This window comes from Schistocerca americana, chromosome 2 (genome assembly GCF_021461395.2).
Source record: "Schistocerca americana isolate TAMUIC-IGC-003095 chromosome 2, iqSchAmer2.1, whole genome shotgun sequence".
In the NCBI taxonomy this organism is placed as follows: domain Eukaryota; kingdom Metazoa; phylum Arthropoda; class Insecta; order Orthoptera; family Acrididae; genus Schistocerca; species Schistocerca americana.
Window position 1 is genome coordinate 489,637,608 of NC_060120.1, and position 19,024 is coordinate 489,656,631.

The 19,024-nt window shown below is 37.2% G+C and overlaps 1 protein-coding gene across 1 annotated transcript in view; it reads left to right on the plus strand.

Annotated features, from left to right (window-relative positions):
• LOC124594803 (uncharacterized protein KIAA0513) overlaps nucleotides 1-19,024 on the plus strand; it is a 249,300-nt gene that overhangs the window by 190,562 nt on the left and 39,714 nt on the right. The window contains exons 6-7 of the mRNA XM_047133233.1: nucleotides 10,385-10,574; nucleotides 18,456-18,681. Of these exons, the coding sequence (XP_046989189.1) occupies nucleotides 10,385-10,574; nucleotides 18,456-18,681 (416 nt within the window). The remainder of the gene's footprint in view (nucleotides 1-10,384; nucleotides 10,575-18,455; nucleotides 18,682-19,024) is intronic.

Here is a 19,024-nt window from a genome sequence, read left to right on the forward strand (position 1 = left end):
GAGAACTGGCGGTGCTTACCAGTCCCCAGCTCAGGAACCCCAGGGTCGCCAAGCCCGTACTCAGCAAACAAATGCTGAGCCCCTGAGGGCCATCAAATGCAGCAAACCTTTGAAAGCAGTCATATGATCTACAAACTAAACTGCAACCACTGTGCTGCCTTCTATGTGGGCATGACAGACAGCCAGAAAGCTGACTGTCTGCATGAATGTCCACTGAGAAACTGTGGCCAGAAGACAACTGGACAGCCTAGTTGCTGAACATGCTGCCCAGCACAATATGCTTCACTTCAGTGACTGCTTCACAGCCTCTACCAAGCACAGGTAGGCACTCTTCCTGCAATATATCCTACGATCCCATAAGCCCACCTGGCCACACCCTTTGCTAGTCCCTGTCTTTCACCCACTTATCTGCTTCCCTGCTCCCACTCCAGCATGAAGCAGCTTTCTATTCCACAAACATACCCGATAGTTTTTTATTCCTCTTCTACTTCTCTCCTTTTCCACTACAGCACCTAGCAGTCCTTCTGTGTCTCAACCACATTTCTGCATCATCTTTCCCAGTTCCTCCACTGCTGTTCCTCCCTGTCCCTGCCCCAGCATCCTCCTTACCCCCATCACACACAGATTGCTTCTCCCATTGGGTGCAGTTGGCTGCACACAGACCAGCATTAGGGACCAGAGAAAGTATCATGTGTGTGGGAGTTGCAGTTGTGTGAATGTGAGTGTCTTTTCTACTTTAGAAGAAGGCCTTTTCGCCAAAAGCTCAAGTGCATAGCTCTCTTTTTGTTATTTTGTCTGTATCTCAGTCTCCTCTATGTGGTGAGTAGCAATCTATCCTTTTCATAATATTGCCAATATCTAGGAAAAGGTATGATTTACTTGACTGGATAATCTCTATCATCCACTAGTTTTGTCTTTTAGCTTGCTGCACAATTGGCTGACAAAACTATAAAGCCATGAAGGTGGCACAAATTTCAAACAGTATAGAATGTACTGTATGCCTGGATATGCAAATGATTAGTATTTGAGCTCAACCACACAAATTGGGTAGGAATAATTTCATCTATATTCTCTATACAATGTGAATATTAATAAAACTAATGAACTGCAGGGACAGATTCCTGACTGGAAATGGAGGAAAAAAGGTCCTATTAACATGTGTCCAAAAATGGATGGTGTACGTGCAATGACAACAAATCATCCCAGAAAACAGTACAGAGTTGCATCGCATTCATGTCACAAAAGATGTTCAAAGTGGCTTCCATGGGACTGCAAGCGATAGGGATAGTAGTGGTTGTCATATAGGATACACATAAACATACCTTGTCTTGCACCATCTTGGTGGGTCACTTTCCTGGAGCTTGTATTATGGTTCATCTCAATGTCTCGTAGAATTTGGTCATCCAAATCTGGTGTACGCACAGTCTGCCATCACCCTCCACATTCATCTGTCTAAAAGGACATGTGGTGATACAAATGCCCTCAAAGGGCTTGATATGTTGTGTGATGTGGTTGGTGTCTATGAGGGTACTTGTGTTGATATAGCTGTGCTGCCTCTCAAATGTTTACAGCTACTTGGTCGTACACAAACATGATCTGGGCTTGTTCTTGACATTAATACCAGACCATTCAGATTCTTAGAGTATGCTGTGACAATCACATAGCCTGCAACACACAAGGAGCACACAGTATTAGGTCAGAGGCAGTGTCATTCATCAGGGCTGTCTACTGTAGCAATGATGCATTTCCGGATACACGTTCATAGGACCTTTTATCCTCCATTTCCAGTCAGGAAACCATCCCTGCAGTTTGTACCTTTATTAATGATCATCCTGTATAAGAAAAGATAATGCAGTGGATTTCTCATTCAGAAATTGCATCTGAGTATTGGAAATTAGTGGGAAGATAATGATACACCTTGTGGAAGTAGAAGAGACATCAACCAGCACATGTCAGAATGCAACAGTAAGAGAATCAAGGACTTTCAAGACTGCAGCTTATCATTCCATAATAATGGTTCTTACATTGACTGGAATACCACAACTCTCATGTGAATATGAAAGTGATGGGTTCAGGAGGGCCGTGTTAAGTGCTACATAGGATCTCAGTGGCCCCATTTGCCTAATGCCTGAGAGGACAAACATGTTGTTTGTTCAGCCATGCAGTATCATACAGTCATGACATGTACTTTGAGTCAGGCAATGGGCTTGCTTGCATCGCGACAAGTATCCACATGAATAGTGCAATTACATATTGAGCACCAGAGACCGTTAGATCACTGACCAGTATTGAAGTTTCCCTTGGTACATGTAAAAAACATTTACAATAATAAATATCATGATGTATCCATTTCACAGATTTTCATATTTTTAAGGATAATTGAGTGGCATGCTGACTACTACTGTATAAATTAAAATTTTGTTACCTAGCTGATTCTGTTGCTGGTTATGTTGTCTTCTTTTCGGGGGTATGAATTTGGTTTTTGGATTTGTCTGTACAAAGAAATATACTATTTCCAGGTTTTTCAAAATAATGGTTTACTAACTACCAAATAAAACAATTTCTTAATTGAATCTTCTGTATTCATAAATTTGTAGATGATTGGTTCACAAAATATGTCACACAAAAGGTTCCACGAGACTCTACTTTCAACAACTAAACATGACTACACTTTACAACTATCTTTGCAACACACCATCATGAGACAACCCTCTCTACCAAGTGCAAGGAAGGAGAAAGAGAATGATTCTGTTATACATTTAACTCAAAGAATTTAGTCACTGTCACAGATATTCAATGGTAATGTTTAAAATCATTATTAGATAAACTGAGGTTTAAATATCATAATATTTTGTGTAAATATTTATGTAAATGGATTTACAAAATTAGCATATTTATGTCATTGATTTAATTACACAAATGTTAAATATGTGTTCAGCGAAATAACAATTTACATACTGTGTACAAACATTGAGCCATGCAAGGTAGCCGTGTGGTCTCGGGCGCCTAGCCACGGTTCGCCCGGCTCCCCCCGTCAGAGGTTCGAGTCCTCCCTTGGGCATGGGTGTGTGTGTTGTCCTTAGCGTAAGTTAGTTTAAGTTAGGTTAAGTAGTGTGTAAGCCTAGGCATCAATGACCTTAGCAGTTTGGTCCCATAGAACTTACCACAAGTTGCCAAAATACAAAGATTGATTTTTGTTTGAAGATTCTGTTTAGATTTATGAGGACAGATCAATACCCACTGGTATCATAGATTTCATAATATGTATTAAACTCAATTACATCATAGCAGCAGAGGGAGGCATGTCAAAAGTGGTGTACCCAGAGAGAATGGTGGGCACAGGAGTGGCACCACATTGTTCTTTCATGTGAGTCCCATTTCTGCATACAGCATCACAATGAAGGAGAATGCACAGTGCTGGACTGTATATAACATTGTCATATAGTTTCTCTCAAGAAAACAGTAATTCTAAAGTAATCATGTGTGTAATCTGTAATTCAAATGTGCAAAATGGTTTCAGACTTTGCTTAGAATCGCAAGTATGGACACATTCTGCGTGTGTGAGATTCATTAATGCAAAAACTGTGTTTTCATGTGAATGTGATCAGGGAAGTTGTAATGGATTTAACGCCATGTTAGTCGCTTATGCTACCGGACGTGACATTAATGTGTTACAAAGTGTGTTGTATGAATTGCAAAGTGCTAAAAAAACAATAAAAGTCCTAAAAGCAAAGCTTCATGAATGTGCATTGAATGGAGTATCATCACTTAACACAAACTCCGAAATCTACAGCACATCTATTCTTCTAAAAACGAGTGTAAATTTTAAAAAATACGAACTAAAAGCAACTAAAAAGATCACTGTACAAAACAGATACAATCCTCGGGAAATATGTGACGAAATAAAATCTTGCGGAGAGAGAGTGGAAGCAGTAAGTGTCGTGAGAACTGAAAGGAAACAAGCCTCCGAAAAGTTCGTTACACCTAACATACAAGCAACTGTTAACAGAAACCTCGAGCAAAAACTTAACAACTCAGCCCATAATGTGCTCAAAACGTTAAAATCTGTTAATAATATAATACATAGAGACTGTGAAAAGAAAGAAGATCATATAATAGACTGCAAAACTTCGTAAGACTTGAGCACAACAAATAATGCTTTTACTATACATATTCTTGCCGACAGTCTCGGAAAAAGACTGGCAGAAACCCTATATAACTCAGGATGTAGTGTTACTAGCGTAATAAAACCTGATGCTCCACTGAAAGAGATCGTCAACAACTGCGAAAATCTGAGTATCAAGATAAAGAAAAATGATTGTGTTCTAATCCTAGGGGGCGGAGTAGACGTCCGCTGCAATGATGTATTATCAGCAAGACGAGCGCTAAGAGAGACGCTCGAAAAGCTCAAAAATGTACATGTGATGGTAACCAGCATTCCATACGATTTTTTTAAGAAATCTCGTGTTAATGAAGAAATAAAAAAAACTAACAGACTGCTTCACAAAACAACAAAGTGCTACCCAAATTCAACATTTGTCCAGCTAGATTTCAGAAAACAACATTTCATAAACAGTGGAGATCTCCTAAATAGAGCAGGACAACTGTATGTCTGTGCTCAAATTATGAAAACAATAAATAATTTCAAAGATCAACACAAACTGCCTGGTATCCTCACCATAGCAGTAAATGAGCAAATGGAAATTTGCAAGGAAACGTCTAAGATGAGAGAGATACCTAACATACCGGTACCAGTATCTGAAGGAGTGGTAGAATATGGGGTACCAGCAGAAATGTCAGGAACATCCAGCAGAGTTGAAGAGGAAACAATTTCTTCAGATGAGAAAGCCTACAAACCTAGTGTAAACTCATGTGCACCTGAAACCTCCAAGGATGAAGCTGTCAGCACATTTGAAACACTCAATGCTTCATGCTCACTTGTAAGTAGGACTGCAACCACACCAACAGCCAAGAACCATTCTATTAGATCCAGAAACTCATCAGCTGCTCTGCAGACATCTCAAAGGAAGAGCCTCAGGATAAGAAGAGCTGTTGTGCGTAGTGACTATTTTTTATGGGACCTTCGCAATTTGAAGAAGAAGAAAAGGCAGAATCTTTACAGCGTCACCAACAAGAAAGTACAAACATAAATCCACTACATGAAACTTTAACAGTTGTATACCAAAACGTGCAAGGACTAGAAAGTAAATTAGCTGAAATAGAAGTTCTATTAAATGACTATCTAAAAGACATTAACATACTATGCATAAGTGAGCACTGGGTAAAAGAAATGCAAGCGTCTAGCATAATTATTCCAAATTTTGAAATGATTAGCAAATTTTGTAGAATCAACCATAAAGGGGGTGGGACATGTATTTGTGTTAGGACAGGGGTAGAATCAAAAGAAATTAAATGTAAACTAAAATGCATAGAAAAAGATTTTGAATACAATGTATGTGAGCTAACCAAATTAAAAATTACTATTCTGTGTTTGTACCGATCACCACTGGGCAACTTTGCCATTTTTATGGAAAACTTCAAGGGACTACTGAACGAACTTAAACATAATGTAATTGTTCTTGGTAATTTTAATGTTAACTTTAAGAATGATTGTAGTAAACAACAGCAACTGTGCAATTTGTTTTTGTGTCATAATATGATGGCAACTGTAAATGAAGTTACCAGATGTGGAAATATGTCTGAAACTATAATATATCAAGTATTTATAAACAAGGACAAGTGTGAATATAACACTGAAGTAATTGACACTGGTTTCTCGGATCACAAGGGTATCAAATTGAGTTTAAATGTCACAACCTACAAGGACCCTGTTATCAATAACAATTACAGAGAAAGGAGATTTATAAATGATGACAGCATAAGAATTTTTAATTACATTCTGGAAAATAACAACTGGGGTAGTGAATCAAGTGGTGATGTCAACAGAAAGTTTGACTCATTCCTTGAAAGCTACAAACACTGCTTCGATGTTGCCTTTCCTATAAAAAGAGTCAAAACTAAAGATAAAACCAAAACATGGGTTACACAGGGGATTAGAAAATCATCAGACACTCTCAGAAAGTTAAATAAATCAGCCAGGAAGAATGTAGTACTGAAAGCACATGTGAAATGTTATAGAAGCCTGTACAAGAAAGTAATGATTGCAGCTAAGAAGCTTGATAATGATACCTATATTGAGAAAGGTAACAACAAAATGAAGTCAACTTGGGAGGTAATAAATAAAAATATAGGTAGACACAAAAGAAAAGATAACAGCTTTGTCATTAAAAGTGGGGGTAAAACTGTTAGGGACCCACTTCAGATTGCCAACATATTTAATGAACATTTCACAAATATAGCCATAAATTTAATTAAAACTAAATGCAATTCCAATAGCAAGGAAAAAATCCCCATGAATGACATGACAATGTTCCTTTATCCAGTAACTGATTCAGAGGTACTAAATGCTATAAATAAGTTAAAAAATAAAATGTCATGTGGGTGTGATGGGATTCCTGACAAAGTCATTAAGCAAAGTGCAAGAAACATAGCCTCACATCTCACTGAAATTATAAATGAATCTTTTAAGACAGGGGTGTTTCCATCAAAACTTAAAATGTCTACTATAAAGCCACTTTACAAGAATGGTGATAAATATGATGTTAGTAACTTTAGGCCTTTATCAATGTTGTCAGGTTTCTCAAAAATAATAGAAAGGATAATGTATCAGAGACTATACAAATTTCTTATTAAGAACAGAATATTGGTTAATGCGCAAAATGGTTTCTGTAAAAATAAATCAACTGAAACAGCTATCTTCAATTTTTTGCAACTTGTTCTAAATTCCATAAACAGAAAGGAATTAAATTCTGGATTGTTTTTAGACTTATCAAAGGCCTTTGATGTCATCGACCATAAGTTACTGCTTAGGAAGTTATATGCCTATGGGATACGTGGAGTTGCCCACAAATGGTTTGAATCATATCTGTCAGACAGGTATCAGAAGGTGGAGATAAGCCAGGCAGATAGGACATATTCATCAAGATTCGAGAGAGTTTTGTATGGAGTACCCCAGGGATCTGTATTAGGGCCATTACTGTTTTTAATATTTATAAATGACCTACCAAGTCAACTATCTGAAGCAGAGGCAGTACTGTTTGCTGATGATACAAGTTTGTTTGTTAAAGCAAATAGTGAAGCTGACTTACAGAAAAAAGTCACATTAGCAACAGACGAAGCAGACAGATGGTTTAATGAAAACAGACTCATTGTGAATGCCAAAAAAACAACGTGGATCAACTTCAGACATATTACAAATAAAATAAAAACTAACCTTACAGTAGAACTGGGTAAGTGTAAGATTGAACAAGCATCATACACTAAATCCTTGGGAGTATGGTTTGATGAACACTTAAGATGGGAAAAGCATGTAATATCATTGAACAAAAAATTAAGTCAAACATGTTATATACTTAGAATGCTTAAAAGCTCATGTAATATTAAAACAGTGTTATGTGTTTATTTCTCATTCATGCACAGTTTATTAAGATACGGCGTACAGTTTTGGGGGAACATCAGTCTAACAAAACACTCATTTAGACTACAAAAGAAGGCAGTCAGAATAATAAAAGGTATAGGATATAGAGACTCTTGTAGGCAAGCTTTCAAAGAATTAAAAATCATGACACTACCATCTTTATACATATATGAAAGCATATGTTTCTAAAAAGAACACGAGGAATTTTCTACATTAAACAGAGAGTTTCACAACTACGAAACAAGGAATAGGAATTATTTCCACAGAGAAATTCATAAAACAGCTATGTATCACAAAAGTGTACTATACCAACCCAAAATCCTCTACAGTGCTCTCCCCAAAGAACTAAAAATAATACCAAAACTGTACATGTTTAAAAGAGAATGAAAAAACATGTTATTGAGCAATAGTTTTTACAGTATTGAAGAGTTTGTGAATCGTTGACAACAAAAGCGCAGTTAATATTTCCCTGACATAATAAGTATGTGTAATTGCTCACATTTAAATACTTGCTGTTTCTATGAAAGTGTGAAACTGTTAATGTAAGAATGTAAATAATCTTTGATGTGAGAATCGCTAACTTTTTTTTTTTGTACGTTGTTATCCTACTTGTATATTTTTATGTTAATGTTCTAAAAGTTCTATTAAAATTGTAATGTCTAAGTGACAAGTAAATTCAATTACAAATTTTCATGTATATGTATTTTAAATTGTAATGTTTATTGACAAGTCCTATATCATTTCGATGATGTACTACAAGGACGCTAATAAATTGAATTGAATTGAATATGGGCACAGCACCTGCTCTAACGGTGTGGGGTGCCGTTGGGTACACAGATGGATCACCTCTGGTTCTTTTAGCCAGCAACTTGGACGGCAGATGTTACATTTCTGACATGTTAAGGCCAGTGACTCTGCTCCATCTATGTGGTCTCTGTAACATTATTTTTCAGCAGAGAATGCAAGACTGTGTGCTGTCCATGCTGTCCTGACATACTTCGATATTCTCCAGATCTCTCACCCGTTGAAAGCATCTGGTCATGACATACTCACCAGCCACTATAATTGATGATCTTGAAGCAACTTGATGAAATTGAATATACATGGAATGACCTACCTGTATCTGATATCTAAGATCAGTTCAACATGCTGTCCAACTGAGATAGAGCCATTGTTGATGCCAGAGATGGCACCTCTATGTCCTACATTTCACATTCTGTTCACCCCAAATCAATTTCAAGTTAAAACTTGTATTCTTCTTACTACATCCCACACACACAATAAACAAAATTCATTAATTGCTATCCTACCTCGTGTTGCAGTTTTTATGTCCAGCAGTGCATGACAAGGCAAGTTTGTGGACAGGAATGAGCAGGAGTAACTCAATTTTAATCTTTGCCTGATGTCAAAGTAATGGAGCTTCCTATGGATTATTTAAAAATGAGTCAGGAAGGACCAGAATTCTTGTCATACAGCCTCTATGTGATGCAATTTTTACACAAGTTACAAAATGTGCCAATCATCTCAATTTTCCTTAATGTATAAATATGTGAGTCACATATCTGACAAGGTTTAAACTTTATATATAAAAACAAAGATGAGGTGACTTACCAAACGAAAGTGCTGGCAGGTCGATAGACACACAAACATACACACAAAATTCAAGCTTTTGCAACAAACTGTTGCCTCATCAGGAAAGAGAGAAGGAGAGGGAAAGACGAAAGGATGTGGGTTTTAAGGGAGAGGGTAAGGAGTCATTCCAATCCCGGGAGCGGAAAGACTTACCTTGTGGGAAAAAAGGACGGGTATACACTCGCGCACACACACACACACATATCCATCGACACATATACAGACACAAGCAGACATATTTAAAGACCAAACTTTGTTTGTTTGAAATTGAAAGTGAAAAATATTTGCAAGTAATTCACTTTTATACCATTTCTTTAGATTTTCTTTCATTATTAGAATAGTGCATCTTACTGATACCTGGATAATCTAGTACAGTAAAATTAATTTTTTAAATACTATCATAAATAACCCAAAAGAAGAGAATCATGAAAGAGCATCATAATGAATTAAGAAGCCAAACCTTAAAACTACCTGTCAATAAGATTTCATGGGCTTCCTTTTTTTCATTTTTGCATATGATTTAGGTTCCAGAATTTCCCTCATAATCCAACTTTCATATGTAAATGTATGTATTTCATTTTTTAACTGACTTAAGGCTGTAAAACTTTTGACAATAAATACTTCATAACCTCAAAATATATGATTGGGAATCTAAGCAGTTATAATAATAACAACTGTGGAAGTTCAGTAGCAGAGGTGAATAATAATAGTAATATTAGTGAAAATGGTCACAAGAGATTAAGATGAAAGAAATCACAGTGTGTCCTGGCATTATGAACAAGGCTAACTGCCACTAACTCTGAACTGCAGTAATTACCAGATATAAACCTGTAGAGGCCTAATTGATAAAATTAGTTTGTCGTATGACTATCTGTTGAACAAAGAGTTGGTATTTTATATGTAAATGCCGTTGGTGGTAATTATATGATCAAAAATCACAATGTGTTACTAACAAGGGTCCACACATCTGGAGGCAAGGTGGGTCCATACCCTCCTCCAGTCCATAGCTCCCAGGGAAAGGAAAAAATACAGTGCACTCATGTGTTTTTCTTTCAAGAAAATGATTTATACAAGTAGCCATTTGTCTTCCAAAATATTAAGAATACTTTGTATCCCCTGCCATTCAAACTATCACATGGGCGTCTTTGGTTACTAAGACATTTTTTACACAATTTAAAATGAAACAGCATTACTTAAATGAATTTCTTTTTTCAGCATGAATGTGGAAGATTGTGGTTTGCAAGGTTCGTTAATGCACAAAGAGTGTTGAACAAAAGAGTTGACGAATCAACGTTCTACAGTTTGGTACAATATTTTGCCATTGTACTCTTTGAATGTGCTGATGCAGATGATTTTTCACCAGCTAAATCTCTCATGAACATGTGTTTCACATTTTACTATGAAGGTAAAACAACCTTTACATATATTTTATCATTTTTAACATGTTTACAGTAAACTTAAAAACATGAACATAATGTAATAGGATAAAGTATTTTTATTTTGTCTTACATGTCCTTAGTTTGAAGAAACATTTTAAACTAAAGCAGCATGTATTATTTCAACATTGATATTATTTCATAACTGTCACACAAAGAATGGTGTTCTGATGTAAGGAATGGTTCAAGTAGCATCTTTTAGAAATAAATGGAATTCACTCACATTTACATTTACATTTTTATTCCACAAGCCAGCAGGCCACCTCAGAGTGTGTGTTGGACAGTCAATCAAGAACAGTCCACTATCATTCCTCCCCCTCCTGCTCTATTCAAGAATTGTGCACAGAAGTATAGACAGCTGTAAACAGAAGTCTTTTTGTAAAGGACATCATATTCACCATTGATTGTAGAAATTATTTATTTCACAACTGCAATTTTGGCATTGCAGTACCTCTTCGAAATGATCCAAAGGCTGAAACTGCAATTGTGAAATAAGTAACTTCTACAGTCAACAGCAGATACGATGTCTTTTAAGAAATTCCTCATGACCGTGAACCTCTATCATGAGAAGTTAAGAAGTTCTTTTAACATAGTACTCCTAGAAACAGAACATAGTGCGTTGCTGAAATGTTGTGTGGTCTCCTCTTGCCAAATAATCATACCTATTGAACAAGTAACTATTATCAAGACTTACTTTTCTTAACAAATATTACAAATAAGATCTGATGGGCCTGGCCTGGCCTATCACTGCCAGCAGGTGAACAACATGGGTCAGTGGTTGTGCCTATAGAATGCTCTGTGTGCACCATTCGTGGCAGGTTGCTACACTACACTGCCATGGGATCCACACCACTTCATTTGTGTCCATACGTACATCCACTGGCTGGCATACTAAAAAAGCAGTTTAGATTTCTATAAGCATTTCCCTCTGTATAAATTTTCTCACTTCCTGTGAAGATATAAGGAGTACAGTGCTCACTGATTGCAGGCCTGTACTCATCATCTGCTCACAGAGTAGATTTGCTGTGTAGCACTGCTCTAGACCAAGCAAGGTGGCTCATTGGACTCACATTTCAGGAAGGCAGAGGTTAAAACTTCTGTCCAACAGTCCACATTTTTTATTTTCTATACTGTCCCTAAATCACTTAACACAAATGCCAGGAATATTCTTTTGAAAATGACATGACCAATGTCCTTTAGATACTCACCCCAATCTAAGCTCCACCTATAAAGAACTTGCTACTGACCTTCACCTCTGGCTGTGTTCTGTTCCCAAGTGCTTAGTTGTTCAGTTGCTCTTGCAGTCTGCATTTTGTATTTTTCTCCATGCTTCTCTCTACATGTTGTTTGTATTTTCTGCTGTCCCATATATTAACTCATATATTGAATTTTGTTCCCTCCTTTGAGAATCAGCTCCCTGGCTTTGTATTAGATCCATTGTCAGCTAGTATAGTTTACATTGGTGCCTAAGTGGCAGTTTCCTGCCATTGTCATGCCCTATGCAGATACAAAAACTTTATATTTCCTGTGCATTACATATCAGTTACTTCAAGCTGCATATCAATGTGAACTGGGTACTGGAAGCTCTTTCATTTTTCCCGTTTAGTTGCACTGTGAAACATGACTGACACTTTGTCTGTGGTCACATAAACTAATAAATTCATTCACAAACCTACATTTTGTACACTTTCTTCAATGCTGCTAGGAATGTCACATCCATCTCTATGCCTGTGACATTTACACTTTCGTAGAGCACTAAAGAGTATCCAACAAAATCCTTGCAATAAGATTTTGCAAGCTGGCTTGTGATGTTTGCCTGCTTTATTTGTTGATAGTCCTTGGTGTCAATGTACTGCACTCCTATACTGGCTGAAAAATGGGGGCATGGAAGTTCGACACTGACTACTGTAAATGATTTAGCCGACAGTTGCACAGTTGCATTTCACAGTTCTTTACTTTCACTGTTCACAACCCTCCAATATTACACAGTTGTATGGCCAGTTCACTATTGGTAAATGTTAAGTCCCATAAAAACTTGCAGGCAAACATCAGTATACTCCTACAATAGTTTGCTGTTGAACATCTATGAGCAGTAAATATGTAACCATACAGTTCTTGCTGAATAATAAGGTACGTGTGACACTATTTCTCAAATAAATTGAACAGACACTGTCATTGTTTTAACACATGGCCTATTTGTGTTACACTAATTCCATTGTTAAGTTGATGTATTGTTGTTACTTGAAACAGTACATAGTTTCCCTCTGAAAATCGGCCATGGACTGACTGGCTCAGGACCAAAAATCAGGCCTTTATATATCCTCACAATAATAGGCACTTAAACTATACATTGTTCAGTGTTTAAAACATAACTCATTTGATTAACTGAATACATCTAAAAATTCCATCTTTTTACAATTTCTTCTACCACAAAGGTTAGGCTGAACTATGTGTTTAAATAATGAAATTAACAGATATTGTTATACAAACAATACTTTTGAGAAACCTGGTAATTATTTTGTGATTAATTAAGGGCTAACTTTGCTAATATGTTTTCGAATGGAGTGAAATAAATACTTTATGAATCCTAGTAGTTCTTCTTCAAATGTTTATAATTAGTACACAATTTACATTTGTTTATAAAGTCAACAATAGAATCTAAGTCACAAACAATTAAACAATGGAAAATCCAAGATGGAATATAACAATATTAGAGAAGGAAAGTTGCTACTCACCATATGGCAGAGATGCTGAGTCACAATAGGCACAACAAAATGATTCATGCAATTACAGCTTTTAGCCACTAAGCCCTTTGTCAGCAATACACACACACACACACACACACACACACACACACACACACACACACACACACACGCAAACACAACTTGCACACACGTCTGCTGTCTCAGACAACTGAAACTGCAGACAAAGGGCATAGTGGCCAAAAGCTGTAATTGTGTGAATCTTTTTGTTGTGCCTATCGTGACTCAGCATCTCTGCTATACGGTGAGTAGCAATTTTCCTTCTCTAATATTGTCACAAAACAGTTACTGATTTCACCCTATATCAAAAATATTAACCAGAAATGGTCAAATTAAATTAGTAAATTAATTACATACACAAAACTAAGCACAAAATTAGATTTGGTGCTACATTCCTTAAGACTGAGAGCCGACCTTTCTCTTTTATGGAAATGCAGAGTATACTCATGTATGTCAATGGTAATTAGGCAAAAATGAAAATAAAATGAATTTAAGGAGGCAGATTGCAAAACAGGAGAGGAAGTAAAGAGATCTCAGCTTGTTTCGTGACAGGCTCTGAACAGTGTCTGCCATAAACTGTGTATGATAAATGATTGTCTTTTTTGTAACTGTACCAAGTGAAATTTCTATTTGAAGTGGACATAAATGTTCAGTTGCAGCTACAAGTATTCTTTTTTATTAAATCATCAGCTGTGAAGGGGGTGCAAGGGCCTTACTAAAGTGAACACTATGTTGTAACTCATCTTAATTACACATGCACTTGATTTTTCCTCCTCTTCTTCCTCCATTTAAGATATCTTCCTTCTAAGTTTTTAAACCTATTGATACACAGATCTTTCACATTTTCCATTTCTGTATTCTTTAATATGGTAAGACATGTAGTGCCTCTGGAAATTGAATTCCTGAAAGTATTCATTTTTTTATAACACACTTAAACATTTTGCAAACTCTTATCTTAGCGTAAAAAGATTTCTCACACTGCAGACTGAAATGTGAAGTCATTGTCCATGTTACACAATGTAGACTTGCCACTGCTGCTATTTGATGGCACCACTGTTGAAACTGCTCCTTCCCCATTTCACAGTAGTGCCTCTCCTGTGTTGTCAGCACCATGCGATACATGTGCAATCCCCTCGCTCCCCACCATGCTGCAACTGCTCTATTAGTGAGTGAGAGCTTGAGCAGGTGTGAGCACTCATGCTCAGAACCAGTGAATTTGTAAGCCCTGGTCTAGAGAAATTTAGAGAAGGGACCTATCCAGAATTACTTGTTAAATAGCCGCTGTTTCGGTGGTGGTGGTGGTGGTGGTGGTGGTGGTGGTGGTGGTGATGATGACTGTGAATTGACAAAGCAACTGCCTGTGCTATTGACAGTCTACTTTTAGGAAACTCAAATATTGTGGTAGTAATGGATGTTACATGTAGTTACTTTTGTACCTTGCCCTTTGTTCATAGTATGTGTAAAATTATTTGCGTTCCTGCCAGGTAACAAGCTAAAAAATAGTCAACACACAAACAAACTAATCAAGAAGTTCAGTTTGGCATACTTCCACTTAAGAAACATATCTCATTGTTTGGGCTTGAAGATCATTGTGGTGACTTATTTTGTGTACCATCACTACCTATAAACTTTAAAAACGTTATGTCTGAGGCAATGCAGTCAAAGGAAGTGTTCCTTCAGCAAAAGCAGACCTTTTTGTTTATGATTCAGAGCAGAGTGCAAATGCCTTCAATGAGCAAAACAAAACAAGAAATTAACACTCTCTATAAATTCAAAAGAAAATTAGAAACACACTTTGCTAACCACTCTGTTTACAAATAGTCTCATTATCTACATCCAATATTCCTGGTAGCTTCTTGATACCCAAGTAACAGTAATGCTCATTGTATATGGATATCTTGTGCTACAAATATAGACAGCTGTTGTTCCAGGATGAATAGCGATGTAGTCATGCAGATTTTATACTACTGTAGGACAATAACCATCTTGCATACAAACAGTCCCTCATTAGACACTACTGGCCATTAAAATTACAGCACAATGAAGGATAAGATTTTATACTACTGTAGGACAATAACCATCTTGCTTACAAACAGACCCTCATTAGACGCTACTGGCCATTAAAATTACAACACAATGAAGGATAGCAAAATCTTATGTACTGTGCTTGTACACCGTAATGAAATGAATGCAAGACTAAATTTTTAAGAAGTTTAGGGGCGTACAGTGTGCAAAATGTAGTACACAGCTCTAGCCTGTTTGAGATCAAGTTGAACCGAACTTGGGTGATAGATACTGTACTTTCATTCCACACTGCTTCATCTCTGTGCCAAAGTTTATCAATCCTAGTGATGGTATACCAGACTGTCAGCAATCCATGAAAGATGTTTTTAATGGTTAAGATATCAGGAGAATATGCTGTCCAGCACAACAATTGAACAAGGTTGGTCAGAGCAGCATAAGTAACATGCGGTTTCAGGTTATCTTGTTGTAAAATATGAGGATGGTTTGAAAAGTTCTCTGAACGGAATAGAAAAAAGTACTCTTATCACTGAAACTTCTTTTTATTTTCCAATGTAGTCTCCTTGTAGATTAATGTACTTGGTCCAACAATGTTCCAGTGCCTTGGTCCCATCTCGAAAATGAGTTTCCTCCAGGCCTATAAAATAGTTGTCGACTCCAGCTATGAATTCTTTGTTTGAAGTGAATCTTCATCCACCAAGAAAAATTTTCAGTTTTGGGAAGAGATGGAAGTCTGATGGAACCATACCAGGTAAATAAGCCAGGTGTGGCAACAATTCATGCCTTAGTTCATATGATTCTGCCATGGTGATGGCACATGTGTGGGGGCGCACATTGTTTTGATAAAAGATGACTTTCTTCCTTGCTAAACCTGGCCGTTTTTCACGTATCTTTTGTTGAAATTTGTTCAGGAGGTTAGAATAGTATTCTCCTATAATTGTCTGCCCTATGGGGAGATAATTTGCAAACAGAATTCCCTTCACATCCCAGAACACTGATGCCATGACCTTTCCTGCTGAAGGAATTGTCTTTGCTTTTTCTGATGGCTGAGAATCATCATGTTTCCACTGCTTTGAGTGTTGTTTTGTCTCTGGGGTATAGTAGTGCACCTAAGTTTCATCTGTGGTCACAAACCAGTGCAAAAAATCTTGTTCGTTTCTCCTAAAACGGTCCAAACATTGTTCCGATATGTCCATTCTCATGCGTTTTTGATCCAGCACCGAGAGTCGCGGCACCCACATTGCAGATAATTTTTTTCATTTCTAATTCTTCAGTTAAAATGTGATATACCCTTTCAGATTACATCTGGAAAGTGTGAGCAATTTCACGCACTTTCAGTCAGTGATCCTCCATGACCATTTTGTGCACTTTTGCATTGATTTCTTGAGTAGTGACACATATTGGCTGACCACCATGCAGATCATCATCTAAGCTCTCCCAAACAAATTTAAATTCATTTGTCCACTTGGCAACAGTTGAATATAAGGATCAGAGTTCTGCAGTGTATTCTGTAAATCAGCATGAATGTCCTTTGCTTTCATACCTTTCTTTACGAAGTACTTAACCACTGCTCTAATCTCGATTTTTCTCCATCTTCGCAAATCATTACGAGGGAACAATGGCAGAGCCAAGTCACCTCCACAGCTCTCTTCCAAGAGCATTGACATGGCACATGTTTACAGGCAACTGTCCAATGAATATACCATGATCAACTTGTTGCACTAGAGCTGATCTCTCGTGGTGATTCCACGAACTTTCCAAACCGCACTTGTAGTCACTGGTCTTAATATGCCAGGAATATAACATGTACTACCCAAATTACCATATACACAAACCAGAGATGACCTAACTGTGTACCTCATGGCTCTCCAGACAATCATACTAAGGTGTGAACTGTATGATGATGAGAAATGCAACCCAGCAACATTCGTTTTCTTCAATTCCTTGACATGCAGTTACGTCCATTGTGATACTATATGCAGAATCTGGACTCAACTGAAATGATGACCTGGTGCCACTCCTGTGTCCATTGTTGTTGGTTGCACCACTATTGGTTGCTCCAGTCTTTGCTGCCATGTCAAGGGAAATTGCAACAAGGGTCTCCATGGTGACAGTTCATGGTACTCTATATGTCATTGCACTGTTCATATGGAACTCATCTAGCTGCAAACAAGCCCATTTTGTGACTCGAGGTACATAACACTGCTAAATGAACCCACATAGCTGAGTGGACAATATGTCTACCCCCTCAGCCACTATTTGTAGTGATGCTGAAGGTGGCAGTGGTGGTAGTAAGGGGGAGGGGGGGGGGGAGGGGGGGGGGGAGCATAAGGTCCTGCATGGCATTGTCTATGGCTCTACGAATCCATGAAATACATATTCACTTGGCAGTCATGCAATCAGAGCTGACGAGAGCAGCAGTATTGTGGAGTGAATCCCTATGCAATAGATGGATCACAATCAACTGCGCCAATACTTTCTGTCCATGAGATGCCATAGAGGTGATTTATACTCAGCCTAGGACAAAGATATAAAGTTTGGTGATCAGATACTTTGTCACCATTTTCACTCCCCTTCCTATACAAATACTGCCAGAAATTAAAATGTATACCTCCAGATATTACTTCATCTCACTGGCATTATTCCTCCTATAAAGCAACAGAATTTTGTGTGTCTAATTGTTTTGTAAGATCCCTGCAGGAAGCCTACTGGGAGATTAAGGTAATCTCTTATGCTAGGGCTAGCTTTGGTTGTGTAAACTATCTAAACTGTTGATGTTTACTCAATAAAAGGCATAAAACATATGACAAAATTGTTTACTTCTTGTTCTAAAACATTTTTTGTTTACCTGTGTGCATATATAAAATGGTAACAAAATATGCATTTTAAATGCCAATGCATGTAAAAAGAATCATACTTTTAATGTGAAATATAATACCTGACTTCAGATTGTAGTACTTGTACTTTTTTTGTAATATCATAATAACACTGATGATATACTATCAACTTTGCAGTTGTTGTAATATTATAGTAACATTGCCATATTTTATCTTGTTTGACTAGTTGATGTTCCTGGGTGTGAACCATACAAAGAATACTTATACACATATCTGAAAGACCAGCCCATATGGCACAGTTTGCGATTCTGGAATGCTGCCTTCTTTGATGCACTACAGTGTGAGCGGGTGCACCGACCTGTTGTCACTAGAGATGAAATTCACCATAATTCACTTGAGGCAATAACAGATGAGAGACAGTACCAGGAAAACATAACATTTGGACAGTTAGGGTAAGCAAATATATTTCACTGCTTAAGGCAGCCTATATTAAAGCTTTTATGAAATGTTCTAATTTGGTAATGTTCTCTTTCATAAATTACTACTAAGATCTGTATTTTCACACTCAAAAGAAACTTACAACTGTAAGATACCATCTTAAATCCATTGTAAAATGAGAAACTAACCCTTTAAGTGTACTAACCTTGTATTTATGTCTTTTAGCCTCTTCTCGTAGCATTGTGGAAGCTGCAATTGCTTCAGTGAAATGATAAATGGCAGCAACAAATGACTTTGAAATTGATAGTTCTCCACATCCCGTGAATTCATCAATAATTATGATGAACAGCTATGGAT